This window comes from Linepithema humile, chromosome 1, assembly GCF_040581485.1.
Source record: "Linepithema humile isolate Giens D197 chromosome 1, Lhum_UNIL_v1.0, whole genome shotgun sequence".
Taxonomy (NCBI): domain Eukaryota; kingdom Metazoa; phylum Arthropoda; class Insecta; order Hymenoptera; family Formicidae; genus Linepithema; species Linepithema humile.
In genome coordinates this window covers 46,105,079-46,128,058 of record NC_090128.1, presented here as the reverse complement: position 1 = coordinate 46,128,058, position 22,980 = coordinate 46,105,079, and the positions used below count along the sequence as shown (strand labels likewise).

The 22,980-nt window shown below is 44.9% G+C and overlaps 1 protein-coding gene across 5 annotated transcripts in view; it reads left to right on the top strand.

Moving 5' to 3' along the window:
* The window catches only part of Ptp99A (Protein tyrosine phosphatase 99A), a 243,869-nt gene that overhangs the window by 154,494 nt on the left and 66,395 nt on the right, over positions 1-22,980 (top strand). The window contains exon 1 of one of the 5 annotated variants that reach the window (XM_067347283.1): positions 2,383-2,407. The exons of the other annotated variants lie outside the window; for them this stretch is intronic. Coding sequence (XP_067203384.1) covers positions 2,398-2,407 — 10 coding nt within the window. The 5' untranslated portion in view covers positions 2,383-2,397. Of the gene's footprint in view, positions 1-2,382; positions 2,408-22,980 lie in introns of those variants that run through there. 5 annotated transcript variants of the gene reach the window in all.

Here is a 22,980-nt window from a genome sequence, read left to right as displayed (position 1 = left end):
ACACCTCCCAGTTTCTCTCTCTCTCTCTCTCTCTCTCTCTCTCGACTCGTATAAAAGATTTTTATCTCTTTGCTACCTTCGAGTTTCCGTTATATACGTATGATCTCGCTCTCTTTCTCTCTCTCTCTTCTCATCATTAATATTTCTCGTTAATACTTCAAAGACATTAAGTAGCGAGCAATAAAATTCGATTCGCGGCGCGGGCAACGCAGCAAAGTTTCGTACTGAGGTAAATTCCAATTTATTTCAAAACTGGGTAAAAAGATAGCGCGATAGCGGAAGTTTCCGAGACCGGACGCACGCGCATCGTACCGCTGCGCCTCTCTCTCTCTCTCTCTCTCTCTTTCTCAAGACTCTTAAAAAATTAATAAAGAATTTGAGGTCGGGAGTTATACACTGGCAAGGATTCCGAAATACTCGTAGGATCGCTACGTTCTTAGCCTTAACTTTGCGGGGTCGAGTGCTCGAAAAACTTTGGTTAGTTCGCTTCAAGTGGGCGGGAGCGGGAAGTTTAGACAGACATTAGAAAATAGACGCAGTAAGGAAACGTCGGAGGAAAAACGTTCGGCGAACTTTTTCTCTCCCCGGATAGGTCGACGTTACGTCACACACGGAGCACCTGTGTGTGGTCGGTAAGGATAACTTCCCTCGCCCGTGCCAGTTTCACTCGGATCCATCCAAATAAACATTCGTCAATTTGCAGAAAACTTTTATTTTAACGAAAAAGCTTTTATAAACTGTAAGTGTGTGCAACAAACTCCGCGTAACGATACCAGAGCTGTTTGTTACGTTTAATACGCACAAGTGTGGAATATAAATATTCATATATATTTTTTGCCTGAATTTATACATTAGCGATTTTCCGCGAATCAGCGATGAGAATAATATTTTATTTTTTTTTCACGTAAGCTTTATCTAAATATTATTTCAATACCCAATTAAGACATTTAATCAATTAAAAATTGAAAGTAAAAAAGATGTTGTTCATTTAGATTTTTTTTTTGCTACGGGTAACTAGAATTGAAATTGATCAAAAAGTTTTAATAGAGTTTGCGCACGTAATTTTTTTAGCTCGCTTCTATTTCTATTTGTGTACAGTTCTTTTCGGATAAATATTTAACGCAGACTTTTATTTCTAATTCTGCATATACATACACGTATAACTCTTTTCTCCTAATTTTACTTCCTCTATCCTTGACGGAAGCTCATCTTGTTGTGTAATTACAGTTGCCTAGCTTATAATTAATTATCTTGTTTTCAATTAAATCTGTAACTATGTTACTACGAGGATCTAGCGAACTGTTCTGAATTCCGTCGCAAGGATTGTGCGGAATCCTACGGAATCTAGATCGATAATGTATGCGGAAGCGACAGGGACATCTGAATAAGATAGAGTGTCTTGCGACTGACGATTTAATGACAATTTTTTTAAACGGCTTAATTCTTGATTGTCGTTAAGTTTTAAGATGAGCGGATAGCAAAAACGATGACGAACGCGCTCGTCCTGATAATGCTGGCGCGGCGGGAAACAGGTCATTACAGCCCGTCACAAAGCGTTGTGCATGTATAATTCGCGCTGACTCGATTCTGTCAGCGTAATGACACCCAGATGGACGCGATCTCGCATCGGCATATATTATGACCGCTAATTCCAATCCCGTTGATGAAAAAAAAAAGAGAGAGAGATAAAAATATATGCGATATATACGAATAACACATTCGACGAATATTGTGCAAATTGTTCCTCGCGTTGCTCAATGAAAAAATACAAAAATACCCCGGTGTGGGAAAGCCGTTTGGGAAAAGAGAGAACAATCCGCGGAATTGCGGATAAATTATTCCCAAGATATTTGGATAGCATCTCTATAACAAGGTAATGGCGAGAGCACTATCGGCCGCCGATCAGCGGCCGACAAGCAGAGAGGTGAGCCGATAAACGAGCTCGTTGCGAGCATTTGCCAGGTGGTTGCACCGACGCCTCCGAGTTTAAACGATCGTTTCCAATTTCTCTTGACTGCGAAAGCGTTAGCCGACGCGTCGGTGTAAACGTTGCCGAGTTAAATTCGCATTCTGACAGATTAAGTCCGAACTTCCGGCAGTGGAGAGGCAGCGACTAGTCCGCGGAAGTTTATCGACTCCCGAGCATACGTTCCCGCGATATCGCGCGGGCCTACATAAATTAGCGCGCGTGCCGAAAGTCCGCAGTCGGGCGTGCCGGAGCGCGGGAGCTGGATGCGCGCGCGATTTATAACCAGTGGCGGGCCGGGCAGATCGGTGAAACACTTGGGGGATCTCGAAGTTCTAAACGGACTTTGTAGCTGCCTGGCTGCTGTTGCTGCTGCTGTTACTACTACTTCGCTCGAGAATGCTCGATAGAACAACAACAACGACTCCCAAATGGCACCAGGTACAGGTAACCCCGCGTCTACGGTATAACAGGTATCTAACGTCTCTCTCTCTCTTTCACGTGCCGTTCAGAAGCGTTCGAGTTGCAAACCGCGTGTTCTATCGCAAAAGTGAGTCGGTATGAGCGAATATCCCGCTTTTCCGTAATCTCTTCCGCGTAAACCGTCGTCTGTGTACACGCATATCTATGCATATCTATACGCGTATTTTCCTGTGCACATTTTCGGAGAGGTAAAAAGAGCGGTAAAAGTCGATGATGCATCAATGCACACTCGTCGGATGCATTTTTATTTTACAACTGCTTGTGCATTTGATTTCGACCTCTGCTATTCTACTTGCCGAATAATATGCTGTTACATTTCTAGCTCGCGCTGTTATAAGCCCGGGTCGCGGTTTTACGAGCATTTGTAACGAGATATGGGAAATTTAAAAAGCCGACCCCATTCCCGATAATACGACCCTTTCGTTCGTCGCCGTCAATCACGCCCGCATTCCGCTTACTCGCGGATTCTCGAAAAATTGCTAACGCGAATTATTAACCGCTTGGCGTGCGAGGTTATAACAGTGATTTCGTGCGCCGGACATTCATAAATCGCTCGATATACGTATTTTTTATTATCCCAAAGCGATCGTCATTATTCCCTAACTGGGGCCAGAAATGGATATCAATTTTTACCGAATACAATTTATCTACGGCGATTATTGCTATTTATTTAGCTACGTGTGTAACAGCATTAATAAATGGTGCTTTAATCCATATATAATTTGATGCTTCGCGAAATATTTTTTTGCCACAGAGCGCTATAGAATTTTTATATTGATGTATTTTTTTTTTTTTTAATTTCAAAAAGAATTTATTTTAAATTTATTTTATATTTTACACTTTGACAGAGTATTTGGTTGGCTGTATCTTGGTATATAATATTGCTATTTATTTTCCACTGAGAAGATGAAACAGATATTAAAAAATGGCATAGAAAATCTCTCTTATCCGCACGATAAGCAGAGATAACAACAGCGACAAGACAAGCAAGACCAAATCGTTGGAAATTTCTCATGGCTCCGAGCTGTATAATGCACCGCGGTCACGTTGCACTTTATTTCGTCAGACATGGCGCGACATAGCGACCCGTGGAAGCCCGTACCGAGTATCTTAGGAGCTTCCATGCGAATAAATATCAAATAAAGAGCTAAGAAGCTCGCGTCAACTAGCGCTATATCGCGCCGCCTCTCGATCCGCGTAAGACGCTTTTAGCGTTTTATTACCCGGCCACTCTCTCACGCGGGCGGTTTCTCTTAGACTAGACAACCACCATTCGACACGCCCTGCGAACTTTCTTTCCCCGTACGAAAGATTTAAATTCACTGGAACGCTAGAACGCCCCCGTTCCCTTTGCCAACTCCGCCGCGAGTATCCATTATGCCTAGCAAGGGAATGAAAACAAATGAAACGAAACGACGCGATCGTGCCCACACATCAGGCCACTTCGCCGCGGCGTCTCTTTTCGCAAATCCGTAACGTACGGCTCTGTCCGGATTCCCCGTTCCAAGTGGTGAGGACGAAATTTATTCTCGCCGCGAATCGTTCGCGGACGTCGCACGCTAATTCCCTTAATGTTATATGCGGAAGTGCCTTTCCGATTGACAGGTTTGCGGTATAAATTTAATTGAAATATTAATTTTCGCGACGGCGCGTTCTACGATATTTCCCTGGCGAATCCATTAAAATCGCTGAATTAACTTTCGCGAAAATTCTCCCCCGGGGAGAAATTTTGGGCAAATCTTGGCGTTTCACATCGATTTATTATGTCGCTTGTCTTGCCACCATTTCTCTACGTTTGACATTTTTCAATCTGCCTTGTTCTCGAAACTATTCAATTTTCACGGGTGATCGAATCTTCAATAAGAACAAAGTTAGTATTGAAAACAGCCGCCTTCGAACTTGAAGCGCGAAAACGCCTTTTGTTGCATTCGAATCTTCCGTCTCGGCGATCATAAAATTCACTCTGCCTTTCTGCGTGCAGAAGGGAACAACGGCATCGTTAAACCAAAAACACTCCCGCATTCGTTTGCATTTGTATATAGCCGGCCGCGCGTCTTGGCAACTAGCGCGGTGATAACTTCGTAGTTTTGTCCGTAATGGATTCGAGGTGGCCAAATGGTTACGCCGGGCCGCTCCGTCCTCCTCTACACTCCCTTCCTTCCTCCGCACTCCCATGTTTTTCACTCTCCACCCTCGCTCTCTTCGCGCGCCGCCGTGCGCTCCGTGACCCCAGAATAAATAGCAATTTCACGGTTCGAAATGCGTATGATGACTTGACGTGACACATTATATCCGGAATTCCATCTTCTTGATAATGCCGCGGCGCGGAGAGAAAGAGGCGTGGAGAGAACGAATCGCGGAAGACTTGATATCCGCGTATTCGGGTTCTCTCTATCGAGTCCCACCATTGTTCAATATTTGAGATTTTCTGGAGCGTAATATTCCGCGCGTAATGCGCGCCCGCGCGACGAGTAAGAATTAAACAATTGAATTCAACCGCTGAACAAGCTCGAAAGGTATGCGTAATGTAACAATAGCGTTACACTTTGCGCGGCGCGTGTAATTGTCTTTTGATAATGCTTGTATTCCAAGTTTGCCCGTATTGTCCGAAATCAATAATAAGGGAGAAACAATCCGCTAAATATCGACGATATTAGAATATTATCAGGCGGAGGCAATCTCTCTCTCTCTTTTTAGAGAGGCATCGGAGCAGGCCGATACATTTTTTAACTTTGTATTTCCTTTTAACGCATAACGCGTACGCGTGCAACGCGCTGTAACGTTGGCGGAGAAAGGATTGATCGCGATTTATTATCCTACACAGACACTCAATTGTCTGCCAATGCTCTCTACTGAGAGGTGGAGTAGAATTCGTTGTCGTGTGACAGGCAAAATCCCATTAATTCCGTGATTCGTTTGATGCTCATAACGGGGTTAATAAAATTATACGGCGAGCCCGTTCGTTCTAGCGGCGATCGAATGGATTTTAATAGGATATCGCTGAGCGAGATAACGGAAGTATTTAATCGCTATTGCATTCCCTTATAACGAAATCCCTCTCTCGGACGGACAAGAGAGAGAGAGAAAGAGAAGGAGAGTTAGCGTCCTGGGCGATCCTGCTTGATAATCTGCATTCGTCCGCTCGTATCACAACTAATTCGGTTATCAAGCTTAAACTGCAGTACGAACGGCGAAAAACACAGGCGAATAATCGCGAAGGGTCAGCGAATTGCGGCAATTCATCGCGCTAGCGCACAGGCCGATAACATACACGCGATTCAGTGAAATATGTATATGTATTTTATCGTATCTTATCGAGTATATCGCGACGTTATTATGCATCATGCACACATCTCGGTCGCAATTCACAATTACGTCCGCGGAAAGACGCGCGTTTAACGTTGCAAATCGCTTCGATTAAAAGCTGGGCGATATCGCCGGCCGAGGGAGGTGTGCGCTCACTCGGCGCGCATTCCGAGCGGAACAATATCGATGCGAAACTCTGCGTTCCACGACGAAGGACGAGTACGTGACGTACATCGCGCAGCTGGGAACGATGCTGCGTGGTGAATGAGCTGGCTCGGCGCCTGTAAGCTCGAAAACACTTGGCCGTCGCTTGTTGGAGCAGTCATCAATCACGATCCCGAACTCTGCGAATGGCTACGGACGCCTTTTACCGCTCCTATTTTCTAAAGTATCGGCCATGTTGGCGCAGCTTTCGCGCGCGCCGATGTCAAGGTCCCTTCGACGTGCTCGCGCGATGAATTTCTCCGTGCGCAGTCTCGAGTTTTTATTTTTTTGTATTTTTTTTTGTATCAGTATTACCACGTTTTCGATACGCGGTTTGCGCTCGATCCGCGTTTGTAATCCGACTGCGCATCGGCACACGCGAGGAATAAAGAGCTCCGCGAAACTGACATATAGTTTTAATGCGCGACCGTGCCGGTTAGCTATGAAATGTAATAAGCTTCTCACCCGCGCCGATCGTTGTTAAATATTATCTCGCGCTTTCGATATTCGATGCGGTCGTTGCTCTTCATTCTGGCGAATACATTGTACACCGCAGCCCATAGCCATGCATGCGTAAATGCGTCAAAACGCGTAAATGTTAAATTTGCTTAACCAAGTTTAACATGGTGCATTGAAGCAGGTTACATATTTGCATAACGTTTTTCTACAGATATTATTTGGTAATTCATTAGAATACCGATGATGGCGATTAAAGCGTGCAAACTATTGATGCCCCGTAATTTGAGCTGTGACGCGTCGAAATGGATTTTGTAGTTAAATTATTTATCTGTTATTTGTTAATTCGAAATATGATACGTAATATTAATTGAAATAATAAATTGCAGTTTTAGCTTTCTCTTTTGCCTCTCTCTCTCTCTCTCTCTCTCTCTCTCTCTCTCTCTCTCTCTCTCTCTCTCTCTCTTCTCTGGCTGCCGCGTTTTCCGGGCTACTTCAAAATCGATATCTCAAGCCTGTCGATCAATTGACAAGTAAAGTGGAAAAGACGTTCCTCGAGGACCAAGGTAAACTCCGTCCAAGGTGTATTAAACTTGCTAAATCCAATTTGCATAAATTTGGCGTTATAGCGATTTAGTCCAGCGCTGTCTCGGGCTCTTGACGGCGACGTCCAACGATTATTCTGGTAGTTTAATTCGAATGATTAATGAATGGTATTTCGTCGCTACTGAAAAAACATCTTTGCCGTAAATTACCTCAATATTTCAGTTTGTGACACAGAATGCGCACACGAGAAATAAACTTGTCGACGTAAAATGAATTTCATCTACTACGAATGCTCTCGCTGCGAGAATTTCAATAATCCGTGATTTAACGAACGCTAACTTACATAATAATGTAGTTCTTATACGGTATCATCGAATAAAATTTTCAAGCTCCCACCGAATCAAATATATTTTCTAATTACATTCACGTGTAATTAGTGCGCAGTCGCGTTCGATCGATCGTTTTTAATCTGTGCCGGCGGTACATAATGCAACGGTCTCGCTTGTTCTATTCGAAAATTAAAGAATTTTGTAAAGCCAAAGAATTTATTTATAACGATCTCTTTTCACTTATAAGTTACTTCGATTAACGTTCGATTACGTTTATTTCGAGCGCGACGAAACGCGCGAGAAATGCATTTCCTGATGTTCGAATAAATTATTTATTCATTTCCGGCCATCATCTCGTATTATTTTGTATATATAGTTATAGTCACCTGTGGTATTTCCTGCTCTTTATGATCAAACAAGGTTCATTCTCAGTCGCGGTCCATTAATACCGCCGCAATTATTTCCATCGTAATTTTCATAACATGCATTTCAACTCGGAGCGACGGCCGCGTATATGCGATCATTCAAAATTCGCTTTAAAATGCCACACGATGACATTTTGGTTGTCAAAGGATTAATAATCTGCGATAATTTTAATGATCCTCGAAAACTTTAACGCAGCTAATGAAACATGGTTGCGCGCGCTATCTGCGGCGCGTTTTCCCATCACAGGAATTCTTCCGTAAATTTTCGGGAAAAGCGTACGCTCGCGCGAATAGACTATTTTCAATTATTGAGTGGCCTAAGCCATTGCACAAAGTCAGTTACTCTGCGATAATTAATTCATCGATCGTCCAATATCTTTCAACAAGTTGCTCACCGCTATCTTTGCAATTCCAACGATGCGATAGCTTCGAATTCTCATTCCTCTCATTAGTTGCCATTCGTTCTCGACAAACTCGCAGCTTCTAGTAGCTATTGATTTGAGTTTCCCGAATATAAACCGCTTTATCAATATGGACGGTTCCTTTTGTACTATTTTCCGCTGTGCGTCCCAGTATTACCGTTAATTTTACATCAAGTTCTACTTTGGAGAAACTTTGGTCAATTAAAGTAATTAGAATGTCAAACGCGAAATAATTAATACATGTTTCCTTTTAGCACAATAAATAATACATCACCACTTATTCACACTGACATTGTAACGCCAAATGTATCGCGGGATGTATTAGAGAAGGATAATATTTATTTATAATTCATACGAACAGCTGGTGTTGAGAGAAATCAATTGCCGAATAAACAATCATATTTATTATTCTATATCTATATTTTTAATATTTTTATCAAATCGAACGAAGCATTTATTAAATTAATAGAAAAAATTCAACTTTTTTCGCAAAACATTTCATCTTTATATCCGCCGGCGATGTAAACTGCGGGGAATTCAATTGAGCCGTAATAAGATCCATATCTCCTTCCGTTATTTCGAGCGACCAGCTTTGCCGCGTCATACTGTCCAACAGGTATGCGCTGATCTAAAATGCATCGACGAGCGGCGCGATGCGACGGCGCCTCCGTCGACGCGGTACTTTCCGCTTTCCCGGCGCCTACAACCTTTCGAGTTTAATCATTGCATTATTCAAAGCACCGCGAAATCGCTGAATCACCGAGTCTTGATGCCGGGAAAACATCCGCGCCCGGGTAAACAGAATCGGCCCGTGTGTGTTGGAGGAAACACGCAGTCGCGACGCGTGTCAATACGCCTTAATTATTACGTACGGCCGGGCATTCGGAGCGCGAATATTTGCCGATCGTGGATAGGGAGCAGGAATTCGCATTTGCTCGAATATGCTATGGAATATGTGTGCATCAGGTGGAGTGCGACGATGATCGTTTCTGACACGGGACGCGGATAGAGAAGCGGCATCGTTACGCTACGCAAACGTTGCCGCGACATGTCGCGATTTATCAATTTCGAATGTCACCGTAGACACAGAGCTGCCGCGCGCGCTCTCGCAGATCGCGGAATTCTCTCGCGGCGATAAAATTGCTTCTTTACACCGTCGTTGACGTTATTTTTATCATCGTTATTATTAGCCTCGGGGATAATGGTGCCGTTTTATCCAGATAGGATTTTGCTATCAACTCCAAATGGTTCTGCAATTTTCTAGTACATGTTTTTATTTCACGCAAAAGTGTTCTTTCTTTATTAATTCTTGGAACCTGCCGCGCCCTCGATATTGATCTCGCCGATAAAGCGCCGATCGATCGCAATTCGCAATCTCTTCAGGGGCCAAAACGTTATCCGCTAATGTTATTTTTATCATTGTTATTAGTTCGATAACAGTATTTTGTCTAGATAGGATTTTAGTATTGAACTACGTTTCCTGCAGTAATACAGTATAATGTAGTACGGCGTTTTTTTTTACTCCACGCGCGCGTCCCTTCTTCATTAATTCCCAAATCCATCGCGTCCCGTATTGATCCCGTTGATAAAATTCCGATCGATTGTAATTTGCAATATCCCCGGGGAGTAAAACGTTATCAGGTAACCGCTCGGAAAACGTGCGCCACGACTAATACACGCTGAGAAATATTTACGAGTTGCAGCTACACGCTACGAGCCTAGCCAGCTAGTCGAGAGAAGTTAACCGTTAAGTAAGTGTCCCCGGAGAGAAGTGATCCGGCGTGTAAGGCACGCGTCCCGTTCGAGAAAACACACGGAATTGCACACGTGAGCGGAAGTTGCTGCCGGGCTGCTCTCCCGCGGACTTTGCCGTCTCGCGAAAATTCCCGGTGGGCGCACTCGCTGCCTAATCCTTCGCCCGTCGAAAGAATGTGTTTGTCCCTTGCGGATTCGATCGGTAGACGGAGTTCAAGTGGACCCGCGGTGGCATGACTCTCATCTACCGCTCGACATTCCGCATCCCAACGAGGACGATGGGATCGCGCGAACACCGGCGAGAGAGTAAGGAAATCGATAACTCTCCAGCAGACGATAACTTTGACTCGACGAATCCCCCGGTCGCGGCGCGTTTCTCGGCGCGCCTGTTTCACAGAATTTAATTCGCTCTTCCGCCGTAATTCAATTTGTTATTATTTGAGTTGCCCGATAACGCAGTTAGCGCGCAAAGCTGATCGAGATTTAGAGTAAACGCGCGACGACCGCAGAGAGTAAGCCCCGCCCCCCCCCCCCGTAGGGGCCCCCCTCGCTCTCGCATCCAAGTGTCTGCTCGCGACATAAGGAGTTATTTCCTCGAGTTTTAGTTGACCCTTGTCCGGCCTTGTGATCCACTTGGATCGACTTCAGCACGGTCATAGACTTAAGAGGAAACGTATGAAACTCGGGTGTCAGAAGCATTCTCCGCGCCGCCTTTCGAACTCAACCCCGAAATTTCGCAGCGGTCGGATAAGCTATCCGAAACCTCTGTGCTCGCGGTAAACCGCGGCAGCTCCGTGATGCGCCGGTGTGTATCATTGTTCCGCAGCAGATGTGCGGTAAATATCTCAACGCGCATATATCGGCAACGTATTAATTCCCGCGCACTTGTACCCGAGCTTGGATATTTCGGCGCTTCGGGCTGATAAATGTAGAACACCGTGCTCTTAAGTTAATTACACTTTAGTCACTTTGCAATTATTGATTATACTTTCTTTTTTTTTATTTTTTTTTTTTTTTTTACGCAATTGAGGGAAAAAGGGAGAAGCGAGGGGGAAAAAGCCGAGGTACGGAACGCGGAAACAAAAGACGGCGAAGAGGGAGCAGATAGAGAGAGCGGGCGACGTAGAGAAACGAGAAGCGGAACGAAAAGCGTTACACGATGTCTTTTTACGTCTTGCTGCGGGACGTCGTAAATTATTCTAATGTACTCCCCAGGCAGGTCACCGATTACACTGATTTAGGGGCACCGCCCCGCCTTTTTTGACGATGCCTCATCCGCGACCCCTGGGATGCATACAAGACGTGGCCTGACGTTTTAATGTCGCCTTTTCACTAACACCCTCGCGAACTTAAAATGCTACCTCTCTCGCCGGGTGCGCCACCCGTTTCTCGCCACGGCTTCTCGCCCTCCGGCCCGCCCCGTTCTCCACTCCGTCGCTTCTCCACGACCCCCGATTCCCCGCCCTCTCCCTATCTGCTCACCGTAGCTCCCGCCCCCCCCCCTCCCCCCCGACTCCTTGACATCCCTACGGGAAAAGTTACGTTCGCCTGAGTTATAACGGACAATTAAAGCGCGCCCCCGGTATCTGCTCGCAGCATTAATGGACCGTCTAGCTGCGGGGCGTAATGAGCGCGGCGCGCGCGAACGCGAAAGATCAACGTGGGAGAAAAGAGCGCGCCGTCGACGTCTTATGCGCGCGCCGCGTCTCGCCTGTAAAGAAAACGGTAAACGCCGTGGTTGATGATATACCTGGGAATTATGCATTATACGTCGTTGGGCCGCGATGGCGCGCCAAGGCGCGCGAGTGCACGGCATTCTTTGTGCCGTAAAGCGCTTTTATGCACCGATTGCCGATAAGCCGGTGCCAACCAACACACCTGGTCGTGCAGCTCGGTAGCTCCGCATTACGTGTACCGTGCGCGATATAACATTAATTACGCATTTTGATTAGCATAAAATGGGACTTTTTTTCCGCAACTTGTCGGAAGTTGTCACACTTTCTTTTTCCCGCGAGTCTCCGCGCGTGTGGCGACTTTATTTCTTACGTATCGGTATCGCGTACACGTATCGGTACAAGTGTAGCGGGGGGGAAAAAAAGGAAAGAGAGAGGGAGGCGCGAGAGAGAAAAATGCGATTTTCGCGCGAATAAGAAAATCAAGCGCGATTAATGCTTCCGGACAGCCGAGGGACGGCGAAGGTGTAAGCGATGTTTAATTACGATGCAATTGGCGTTAATAATTACTTTAGCTAGACGCGTATTCAGCGATGTGTATCCAGTCATCAAATTGGATCTGCTTCTCCTTGTCCTCCGTTATCTCCTCTTTTCTGCCGTCGCTCCCGCTTTCATTCTCTCTATCTCTTTGTCTTCCACTGTTCGTCTCTCTAATCCGTTTCCTATCACGATGTAGCACCGCTCGACGCGTTGGAGTTGTAATTATTTCCATTCACCACTCCAACGTCGTCCGAGACGCGTAAACATGCGCGTATATAATTTATTCCACAGCCATCCACAGCTCCACCCGCGCTGTAATATTCCAACCTCCACTCTTCGATGGCTCAATAATTAAATCGCAAATTAAAAATTTAATTATTAAATGTTAAATAGCTCCATGACAAGCCCAATGACGTTCGCTAGTTCGCGGAACTAGCTATTGAATTTTTGCCCAACGGAAAATCGAAGTTAAAAGAGAAACGAGGATGCCGCCACGCGACATCTTGTATTCGCGAAATGTCAGCTAACAGAAAAGCGGTCCCGATATTTGCGAAGCGTCAAAAATTGCGGTCGATAAATCTCCCCCGGAAGCTTTACGTTTTCTGACGTGTGTGCACGCGGGCGCGCGCGCGCGCGCGCAGGCGACGTCGCGCCGTACACATATCATAATTGCAAAATGTGTCTTCTCAGGGATATGCAAGAAATGATATCCACCGTGAAATTGGATGATCGCGCGACTGCCGCCTGTGGCTCTAAAAACGGAAGATACGAACTTCCACGGCTATCGACGTCTGTTAAGGATAATTTATGGTCCAATAAATCGGTAACTCGATCGTCGGCCATTCCTTTACTCTCTCTTCCCCTCCCGTTTCACCCTCCCCCCTCTCTGTATAGAGATCTCTACGCGTTCTTCATTGAATCTTCTCTCGTCTCTTATCTCGGCCGCTGCAAATCGCGAAAACTCGGCTTTTACACTCGACGTCAGCCTTTAGCAATAAGGTACAAGTACATCGACCGGAGAACGAAATCGTTATCATCCATCGGACTTGTAACATCTCATCTCCCCGGCGAGAAACGTGCTCCTCGTCGCGCGTGAATACATACATCCTCACGTACACGCGCGTAACACCTGCGGGGCCAAAAGGTTCAGAACGATAACAAGCCCGGATAAAGGAGGGTGAGCACTGTTCATGGCGATCCAAGCTGTGACCTCGCCATAAATTTCCCGGAAAGCCTGACGCCTGAAAATTCCCGGCGTAAGAACGAGAGCCGGTGCGAAACGAGAGTGCGCGCGCGGGCGAGCGAACGAACGAACACGCGGGCGGCGGCTTTAGGGATCTTTCCTTTTGCGTGCTCCTCTTTCTTCCGTCGCGAGACCTGTGTAATCCCCGCTGTCGGAGGACCATCGTCGATCCCAAAAAAAGGTCTCATTTGCTCCACCGTCGTTGGTGTGACGCCTTTTTGTCATCGCGCCGATAACCGTAGCGTAGCGCAATATCCGTCCCGACTTAACATCCGCGCGCGAACGTACACGTTCCACCGCCTGACAAATTCTCGCTCCATGAATTCCGATGTCAAAAGCACGACCGGCGGATGCCCGGAGCTATCTTTTATCGAAATCTATTAAAATTCTTCCGGGTGACAAATCCCACCGGGCGGAGAGTCCGGTTCGGGAGAAACGAGAAACTCGCCGACCTCCAGTATTTCGATATAAATCTTAAGATACAATGTTGTATTTCCGCGGCGAGCATTTTGGCAAGACCGAGACTGCGCTTGTTTTATTTTATTTTATTTTATTTTTTTTTTATACAAATATTTGGTTTTCGTGTGTATTCTTGAGACGAGTGCTATCGAGACAGGGAATTTAATGTCGAAATCGAGTATAGGATAAAGAAATTAAGAACGCGTTAAAAAGAACAAGTTAAGAAATTTATGAGTCTAATAAAAAAGAATCGCGCGCGTATTATATAAAGAGGAAATTAAAGAGATTTCTTTGGATAATAACGTCACGACATTAATTAACTATTATCGCTACCTGTTTACACTATTGTCGCTAAGTTACTTACGTAACGCATCGTCTGACTTCCATGTAATTAATCAGGCGCTTATCACTTAATAAAAGCAGGCGAGCAGTAGTAAAGTTTTGAGTAGATGTTAAGCTCGACATGTTCTAAATATCATTTGTACCGTTTATCGGGTAATTACCGTGATACGCCCAAGTTCATCGTCGTTGGCTGTCGCTCATTTAATGCGCACTCGCGATGTTAACTTCTACGTAAGTGTATTAAGCTCGATTATCCTCGTGCAAGTTGTGATAAAAATTAACTCGCGCGTCACTCCCGCGCGCTCTATTATTTTCCAGCGTCTTTCAGTCCGACTCCTGCGCGCGTTGCCGGCACATCGATACGCTCACCGATCGGTCTGTTAATTTCGAATCTTGAACGTTCGATACGACGGAAATCCGATCAGAAAAGTTTCCGATACGTCAGCGTGGAAGTACGTTTTCAGTGAAAAGATTTATCCAGAAGTAACGACTATATGACATCAAATTACTTTCGTGAAATAACAAAAAGACATCTTTCCAGCGGCATGGATATTGTATTGAATCCTGGCGTTTGCGCCAATGCACAGATCGATCGCCGCCGAGCGGATAAACGCAGGTGGTACATTACGATGAACGAAACGCAAAAATTTCAATAATGATTTATGGGGAAAATTCTAAAATACTGGGTAAATCACGACAGATAAAATGTAACGTTGCGTTTAGGAAAAGAATGAATAAAAATCGGTTGGTAAAGGTTGTTTTTAGAAAAAAGTTATTATCTTTAGATAAAAGCTTTAATTTGATGGTATATTTTTGAGAGATATTATATTTTTTCAACTTGATGATTTATTCTGCAGATTATATTTGTATCACGCACAAATTAATGTTATTTCCAGAAAGTTTTTGTTCCCGTATTAGTCATATTTAATGGAAAGTCTCGCGAATTATTATGTATCCCTCGTTGCGAGGGTACGCTTGACGGATCCAAGATATAGCGCGGATGAAATTCTCACATAAATTGTAAGCAGGATGCTACGCGGGTTTTGTATCTTCGAGTCGTACCAGAAAATATCCTTGTACCGAGCGCACTCGGCGGCGGAAGGTGCGAGAACAATCCGGCTTGTGCCAGACGATGTTTGTGCATCCGCAACTTCTAGAACGGCGTATAAATCAAAAGCAAGACATTCTTTAGCCCCCCGCGAGGGAGTACGAGCGAGAGAAGAGGGGGGGAGGGGGTGGGGACGTCCTCTCGCCCGCCAAAAATAAGCCACTCAAGCGTCTCTCTTTCTCGCTGCGTGGCTGAACACCCCGCAAAATGCCGTCCCGATATATTATCTTCCGTATAAATTTTACGGGCTCACCCTCGCCTTCTTTCTTCGCGCGCGCCTCCCGCTTTCCGTCCGCCATTTGCCGTGTTCCTCTCTCCAGTGGCGATGCTTTGCTGCGCAATGAAAGTCTGGTACGCTCGTCGCCGGCCTAGAAGAACACTTGCGATGAGTGCGACGGCACACAAGTAGTTACGCGAGCGTGAAGAAAAATCACGTCGCGCGTCGCGAAAAAGCACGGGGCGTACGACGACTACGTACGTACCAGGTATGCACAGACAGCGTCACTCGCGAAAATGCAAATTTACGTATGCGCGTAATAACGTCGCGGGAGCGGCATTAACGCGACCTGTGACCAGAACCAGCAATAATGCAATGCGGATCGTGCAAATATCGCCCTCGCGCATCTTTGCGCGAACTCGCGTACTCATGCGCGAATCAGAGCGGGATAATATGGCGCGATTACGGCGCTACATCACAGCCAATTCACCGGGTGACGTTAATTCGAGGAAAGACAAATGACAGAGAGCCGCTTGCGTCCTACGACCGAAGCCGAAACTTTCCTCATAATATCCGGGCTAATGAAACCGCGAGAGCGAGGCTGATGCTTGTACACGCGTCTGCGTATACCATGGAAGAGAGAGACAGAGAGAGAGGGATATAGACGGAGAGAGATAAAGAGAGATAGAGAGAGGGAGAGGGAGAAAGAGACGGTATATTTCGTGGCGCGATAGCCTTCGGCTGCTCCGCGCTCACCGGAAGTTGCTGATCGTCCCGACGCCAGTGTCTCCATCCAGCCGCTCCGTCGCCTTGGCAAATTTCCATGGCAGTCTACGCGTTATCTTACGTCCCGAGATAATTGTTTCCTACGGTCGGACGTGCAAACGTCGCGGCTCACGTCGGCCACGCTGAAATTCTTTGCGGTACTTTCTCGGATATGGACTCGGACGTTTATGTCGCGTAATAAACGTCGCTTAGTCACGACCGCGCACGGACAGTCACGGGGGAGACCGTCATAAATGCTCGTCCCGCATTTAGTTTCTAATTATGTCATAAGGATTTATTCCACTTTAGTGGTTATTTCACGATTCAGTATATTTTGCACTTTACGGCAATTACCGATACTAATTATATTAAGATGCAAAATTTTTAATAGTTAAAAACGGCATGAACTGGTTTCAGCTATCGCGTTGTCCCCGTTCGTATCCTCAAATGTGTTAAGTATATAATTGATCGCTGCAACATTAACGCGTCGTTTCGAAGCGAAATATCGTACGAAGGTATAAAAAAAAAAAAAAAAATACAAAAATGTCATAGACACTTTTACGCAGTTTTATAAATCCTTACTCGAAAATAAATGGTATCGCCAGCAATAAACATCACGGTGCGACTGCTAAATTACGACGTTGTAACGCCACGACTGTTGCGTATACACCTCGCGCTAAATTCTCTTTGCTCGGCCACATGCAGTTCGCGTCGGGAGATATTACATTGAATAATTTAATAAATCGTCGTAATTTAAAACGTGTGAAAGCGACAGTGCGGCGCGCTTTCATTTTATTCCGCGTATACGTCACAAGATACACTTGCCGCGTACATTGTATACACACATACATGTGTACGTGTATCGTGAAAAAGTAATGATCGAAGCGAGCACCGAATGTTTTAAATCGCGATCGCTTCGACGCACAGCGGCAACTTGTTAATCGAGAGCTCCATCAAAATCGCCGCCGATAGTTGTTGCGCCGCCGCTAAATTGATAATTTTACGTGTCGTTAGCCCCGATTCGCAGAGCCCCGACCACCGGCGCGGGTTTTGGTTTCCAAAAGCTCGGCTGAAAGCTCGCTTATCTTCGAGATGACGGAAGTGGCGCTCTGACGCACAAAGTACTTCCAATCAAACTTTTCGAACACCGGCACTTTGTAAATTAAGGAAAATATATATGGATCGCGGATTCTCGCCTCGATCGGCGTGTGATTCACTCGCGTTCCGCACAATTCGCAGACCTTGGCAGACTTCTCGACTTTGCCGGGGCGAAAAATTGTTACAGTATGTTACAGTATGTTATCTTGGGGAGAGAGAGAGAGAGAGAGAAAGAGAGGGAGAGAGTGAGTGCGCAAAAGTTTTTGCCAGATACATTTCCTCCTGCGCAAAAACGCGGGACACGCGAAATTGCATTACAGCGCGGAAACGGGGCACGAGATTTCGCAAGAACTCAAGATCTCGGCGGAGCCCACGCGAAAGGAGCGTTTTTCGCGAAACTACCGCCGTAGCACGCGCTTCAATTGGTGCTTCTTATTCCCAACATTGAATATATTTAGTTCGCAATCTATGCGACAACGTGTAATTAATTAATCGCTAAAGTAGCAGCCGTGTCTTCACATTTTTGATGCATTAAGGGAGATACTTTATTAAAGTAACAGCAAATTGTGATAGATAGAAGAGAGTTTTTTTTTAAATGATAATCAAGATAACGGTTTTTATGTTTGAAGGCACGAGAGGCGGGCTCTCTCTCTCTCGCGGCAGATCAACATAATAAATCGCTGCCTATACGTCGTCCGTTTCCCCGGGGATGGAAGATTACGCCCGAGATTTTTAGTATAATTAACGCTCGCGCAATAAAAGAAATGTCGCGAATGAATCTTATTACTTGCCACGGAAGTATGGCGAATTCCATATAAATCTGCTATCTCGGGATAAAAAGTAATAAACGTAGGGTCTGACGTCCGTAGCAGTCGCGTTATAATTGAATTAAACGGTCATACTTTTACCGAAGGCCGACGGGATTCTTGCCTTTTTACACTCGCGCCGGATAAAAACTTATAATATTAACTCGAAAATGTAAAATACGACACCTCGATTTACATACGTGTGTTAATCCCGCCGAGATGAATGTCATAGAATTAACGTCACGGCGTCCTGCATCGGCGTCGTCACGCTGAACGAAATTAAATAATTCCCTGCGTGAATCAGTCAAGCAGATTTCGCTGCGCTTCTTGAGCGACGCAAACTTATGGATTTTGCATACGTCCGTGTTAAATGGAGTACTTTAAATGGAGAGCGTAATTAATTTTACGAAGATGGACATTTATTTTTATCGACGAGATAACTCTGTCATTTCATTGATCTTTTTTCCCCTTATATATTTCCATCGCAAATACACAACGCCAAAAAATAAGCGAGAGATGGATCATTCCTTCTAACATTTGTCTTTCTACTTGAAGCCGCGTACTTAGAGCATCCGAGGCACAAGTAAAATATTTGCGCAAAGTATACGCCCGCGTTCTCTCTCTCTCCCCCGTGCTCTTTTTTTTTTCCGTCCCCCGCCCGAGCCCATGGCGCCGCGATATCGTTGTTTCTGCCTCGCTCTCCAGCTCGCGCGGCCCAGTAAACCGGCTAACATATATTTTTACGAGGGATTACAAATCCTCCCGGTAATTCTGTCTAAACTATTTGCGGAGGGAATGTCCCGCCATCGCGCGCAAACAAACAATCCGCAAAACGCGAACGCGGCTCTGATCCCTGCTCTTTCGGCAATGTCGTATTAGCCGAAAAGACAGAGGGAAATCTGCCGTCGATCTATTTTCGCGGAAAGTCGATTTACCTCTAATTTTCTTCGCCGCGTGTCATGCCGTTGTAAAAGGAAAATTTAACGAAAATAAATCGTCCGAGGAGTCAAGATAATGTGACTTACTTGATGAGAATTCCAGCGGTAAAGCGCGAACGAAGACATATCCGAATTTACACTCGAATATCGAAGAACCTGCCGATAACGGGAGAGAATTTCAGGACACGGGGTAGAGAGGCGTCTTCTTCGATCGCTCCTTAATGCCGTGTTTTATATTCGATTAATTCCGTCCGGCTTCACGCGAGAGCGGTCGGCAAGCAGCATCCAATCGCAGTGCCTTCCTTCTCTCACGAAATTTCAAATTCACCGTGTGTCGAGTTAAAATTCTGCCAGGTTACGGGGGAAGCCCCGCTGGTCATCGTTTCCCCATGTGAAAAGTCATCTCTCTCTCTCTCTCTCTCTCTCTCTCTCTCTCTCTCTCTCTCCACTCAAAAAAATATTTCGCTGATGTAGTTAGATTTCTAGATATCGCAACAAGAATGTATCGCTATTTTTTGTATCTGTGAAAACATTGTTTGTCACATACAGAATTTATAGCAGTAATGTTCTAGCAATAATTTCTGAAAAATTTAGGTACCATTGCTAAATGTTATTCATTGCATGATCTAACACGTGATTGATCTTATATAGATAGGCGCTTTAGAGAAACTTTCTTTTTAAAGTTCACAAACAATACAGATATATATTCTGTTTCTGTCATCTAAACTGATTAAGTAATTACATATGCAATATCACAACAGTTGCTAATCATTTATCTGTTTTAGTTAATTTTTTACACCTAGAAAATTTTAGCTATTATTGCAAGATCATTTTTTTGAGTGTCTGTGTGTGTGTGTGTTGCGAGAGGGAGACGAGAGCAAAAGTTTTTTCGCGACGACGCAACTTGCACATTTTCGACATGTGCAGTTATACCGCTCGCATTGGTTGCCCAAGTAGACAGCGTACACGCACTAATTCGCCAACACTGTTTTTGATGGGAAATATACAGTCGGCGTGTCGCGCCGACGGTTCGCAAAGAGCACTGCCCTTTTCAATTTTTATACACTTTATTCCCTCTCTCTCTCTTCGTGACGAAGCCGCATTTTAGCCCGGCCAGTTAGCAAAAGCGGCGACTGTTTCCGCGCCAGAAACCGCAGCGAAAATTCGAAATAAATAACGCGCCCGAATCGAATACCGCGTTGCGTTATACATGACAAGAGAGCTCGCTCGGGCAAACGGTGATAAACCTGGGTTGATCTATATACGGATCGGTGACAGATAGTCAATTGTGATAGTCAATAATGGAAATTAAAAAGGGGAACGATATCAAGGATTGCAAGATTGGGTTCAGTTGAATTGTAACAGATATAAAATGAATGGCAGGTACGATAGGTATGTAATCTGAGTGGATTTAGAAATAGATGTTTATCCGGCCCGGGCTTTCGAAGTTTTCAGCGTATTAATGGCGAGTTCAATATCGTTTGATTTGATTAAAACGTTACATCGCGTTATTTGTTACATCAGGTTATATTACGTTATTCGTTGCGAGTAACACGAGGCGTGATTAACGCAAACGCGGCATGTAAACCCGTTCGCCCATGGGAAATATCAAGTTGCCAATGTACTATGGCGCATTTATAGGTAAACATCATAACAACCTATGGACATTGCTTTTGCATTTTGAGCGCGATCGCCGCCGCCGCCGCCGCCGCCGCTGCTGCGTGAGCGCGATTATATGCAATTTCAACAGTGCGATCATGATGAAGTTATTCAGGCAATTTTCGGCGCGAAGTGGGGGTGTCTTGCACTCGAATACGCGCTCACGCGCGGCGAGATGTTATACGATTCTCACTTTCGCGCGTCTAATTCCGAGAAAATTCCGAATAAAGAGCGACAATGGCGCGGCCGTCCCGCGCGAAGAAACTCGCGCGTTTCACGCGATACTTACGATCGGCAAAATGGGAAGAATTACAGTGTCCTGGAAGGGCGGAAAATAAGCGGAAGCGGGAATTGGACGTTTCACTTAAAAAGCCGTAATGTAGCCGCGCGTATGGAAATTTTTCGCGGAAGGCAAATTCACGCGACAAGGACTCGCAGCACACTCTGTGTCGTACGACCCTTTAAACCGTGCAACTTTTATACGAAATACTTTTTTTTTTTTATTTCTGCCATTGCATTACGAATTATTTCGCTGGATATAGCACGGAGGAGATGTACATACTGACGGTACATACATATACGTGTATACATATATAAATGCACTAAATGTACAGAAGGCCCGACGGCCGTACATATCTACGACAGGTATGTACCTAAAACGCGAATGTCCTCTTTCGCATACAGACTCTTGTATGTATACATACATATATATATATATATACACATGTACGTATGTAAAGAAAAGCTGACGGCCGGAAGCGGAGAGGTAAAAATGGATAAAAACGAAGGAAGACGAAGGGAAACCCTTTTACCTTCGGGAGGGGCGGGGGGGTGTTCAGTGTTTCCAAACGCACTCCGTGGAAACTGCCTATTACGGCTCGTCGGCCCGGGCACCTGGGTCCGCCCTTTTCACACAAAGGACCACGCAAATCCACCCTGGATCGAATCGATATCTCGACGACGACGGCAACACCTAAGTCTAGGAATGGACTATGAGCCAATTTCGCCGGGACACTTTGCGATTTTTCACTTTGCCCGCGCCTTCGCGCAAGCCCCGTAATCCCATTCTTCGACTAACGACGGAGACGTGTCGGCCGCGCAGGGAAAATATCGACGATTGTCGCGACGCGACGCGCCGGGACGGGATGGGACGGGACGGGACGGGACGGGACGAGACGGGGATCGCGCATGCATATTCCACGGCGAATGATGTCGAATCTCGGGAATAGCATCGTCTATTTGCAATCGATTGCGCTGACTTTTCTGCGTGTGCAACTATCCATGCATAAATATGGCGCGTGTGTAAACAAGCGTTCTGTTTTTAGCGGGCAGTAGCCAATTCTAATTTCCACATTTCATTTGAATATTATGAGTGGATCTGTTCTGTCGTCCTTTACGGATAAATTAATGGGTTTCTAATTTCGAAACGAAGTTTTAAATCTATTCTAAAATATATATGTGTGTCCATTCCTTCTACATCTAGTGGAAGTAATTTTCCATTTATGACAACTTCTATTATTTAGTTGATCCCGAAATGGAGTGGATGTGATAATTTAACATATTTCAATTGATCATCTGAAATCAGATAATAAATTACCTCGATGCGTTTTTTAATTTTTCTCTCATATTTATTTATACTATAAATAATTCTATCTTTAAAAAGGCGTGTAAAATCGATACTCGCATTAATTGTTGTCGCTTTTCCGCGACGCCGATTGATTATCTCGTTGTGCGTTACTTTGTGCTATCGAGCGGCTATCATTGCGAAAGTTATATACTTTGATAGGTCATATTTTGGGAAGATTAGTGCAGGTATTTTTTTATTATTTTTGTGTTTTATAGAAAATATTCAATTCTCGCGTGTAGCGCTTGTGTGTGTCTAGTTATGAAAAAATTGATATTCCGGAGCTAAATAAAATGGAATTTTCTATGTTAATCAAACTGTTTTGCAAATATTTTTGGAAAAGCATATATACTTTATACACGCAGTGTGTAACACATCTTTCTCATAGTATAAAACGAGTTTTCTACTGTTTATTGTCCAAAGTATTGTTTTATTTAGCAGAAACTTTTTTCTCTTTCTACGAAATATACGGCAAAACGTCCGTGTAAATTTAAAGCAATATCCGAGAACCGCAGTAATTTTTTAAGTTTTCATCAATTCTAATGCCATTAGAGTTGCTAATAGAGCTATCATTTATCAGTTGCACGCGCAAATTCGCGCGTCGCCGTGACACGCC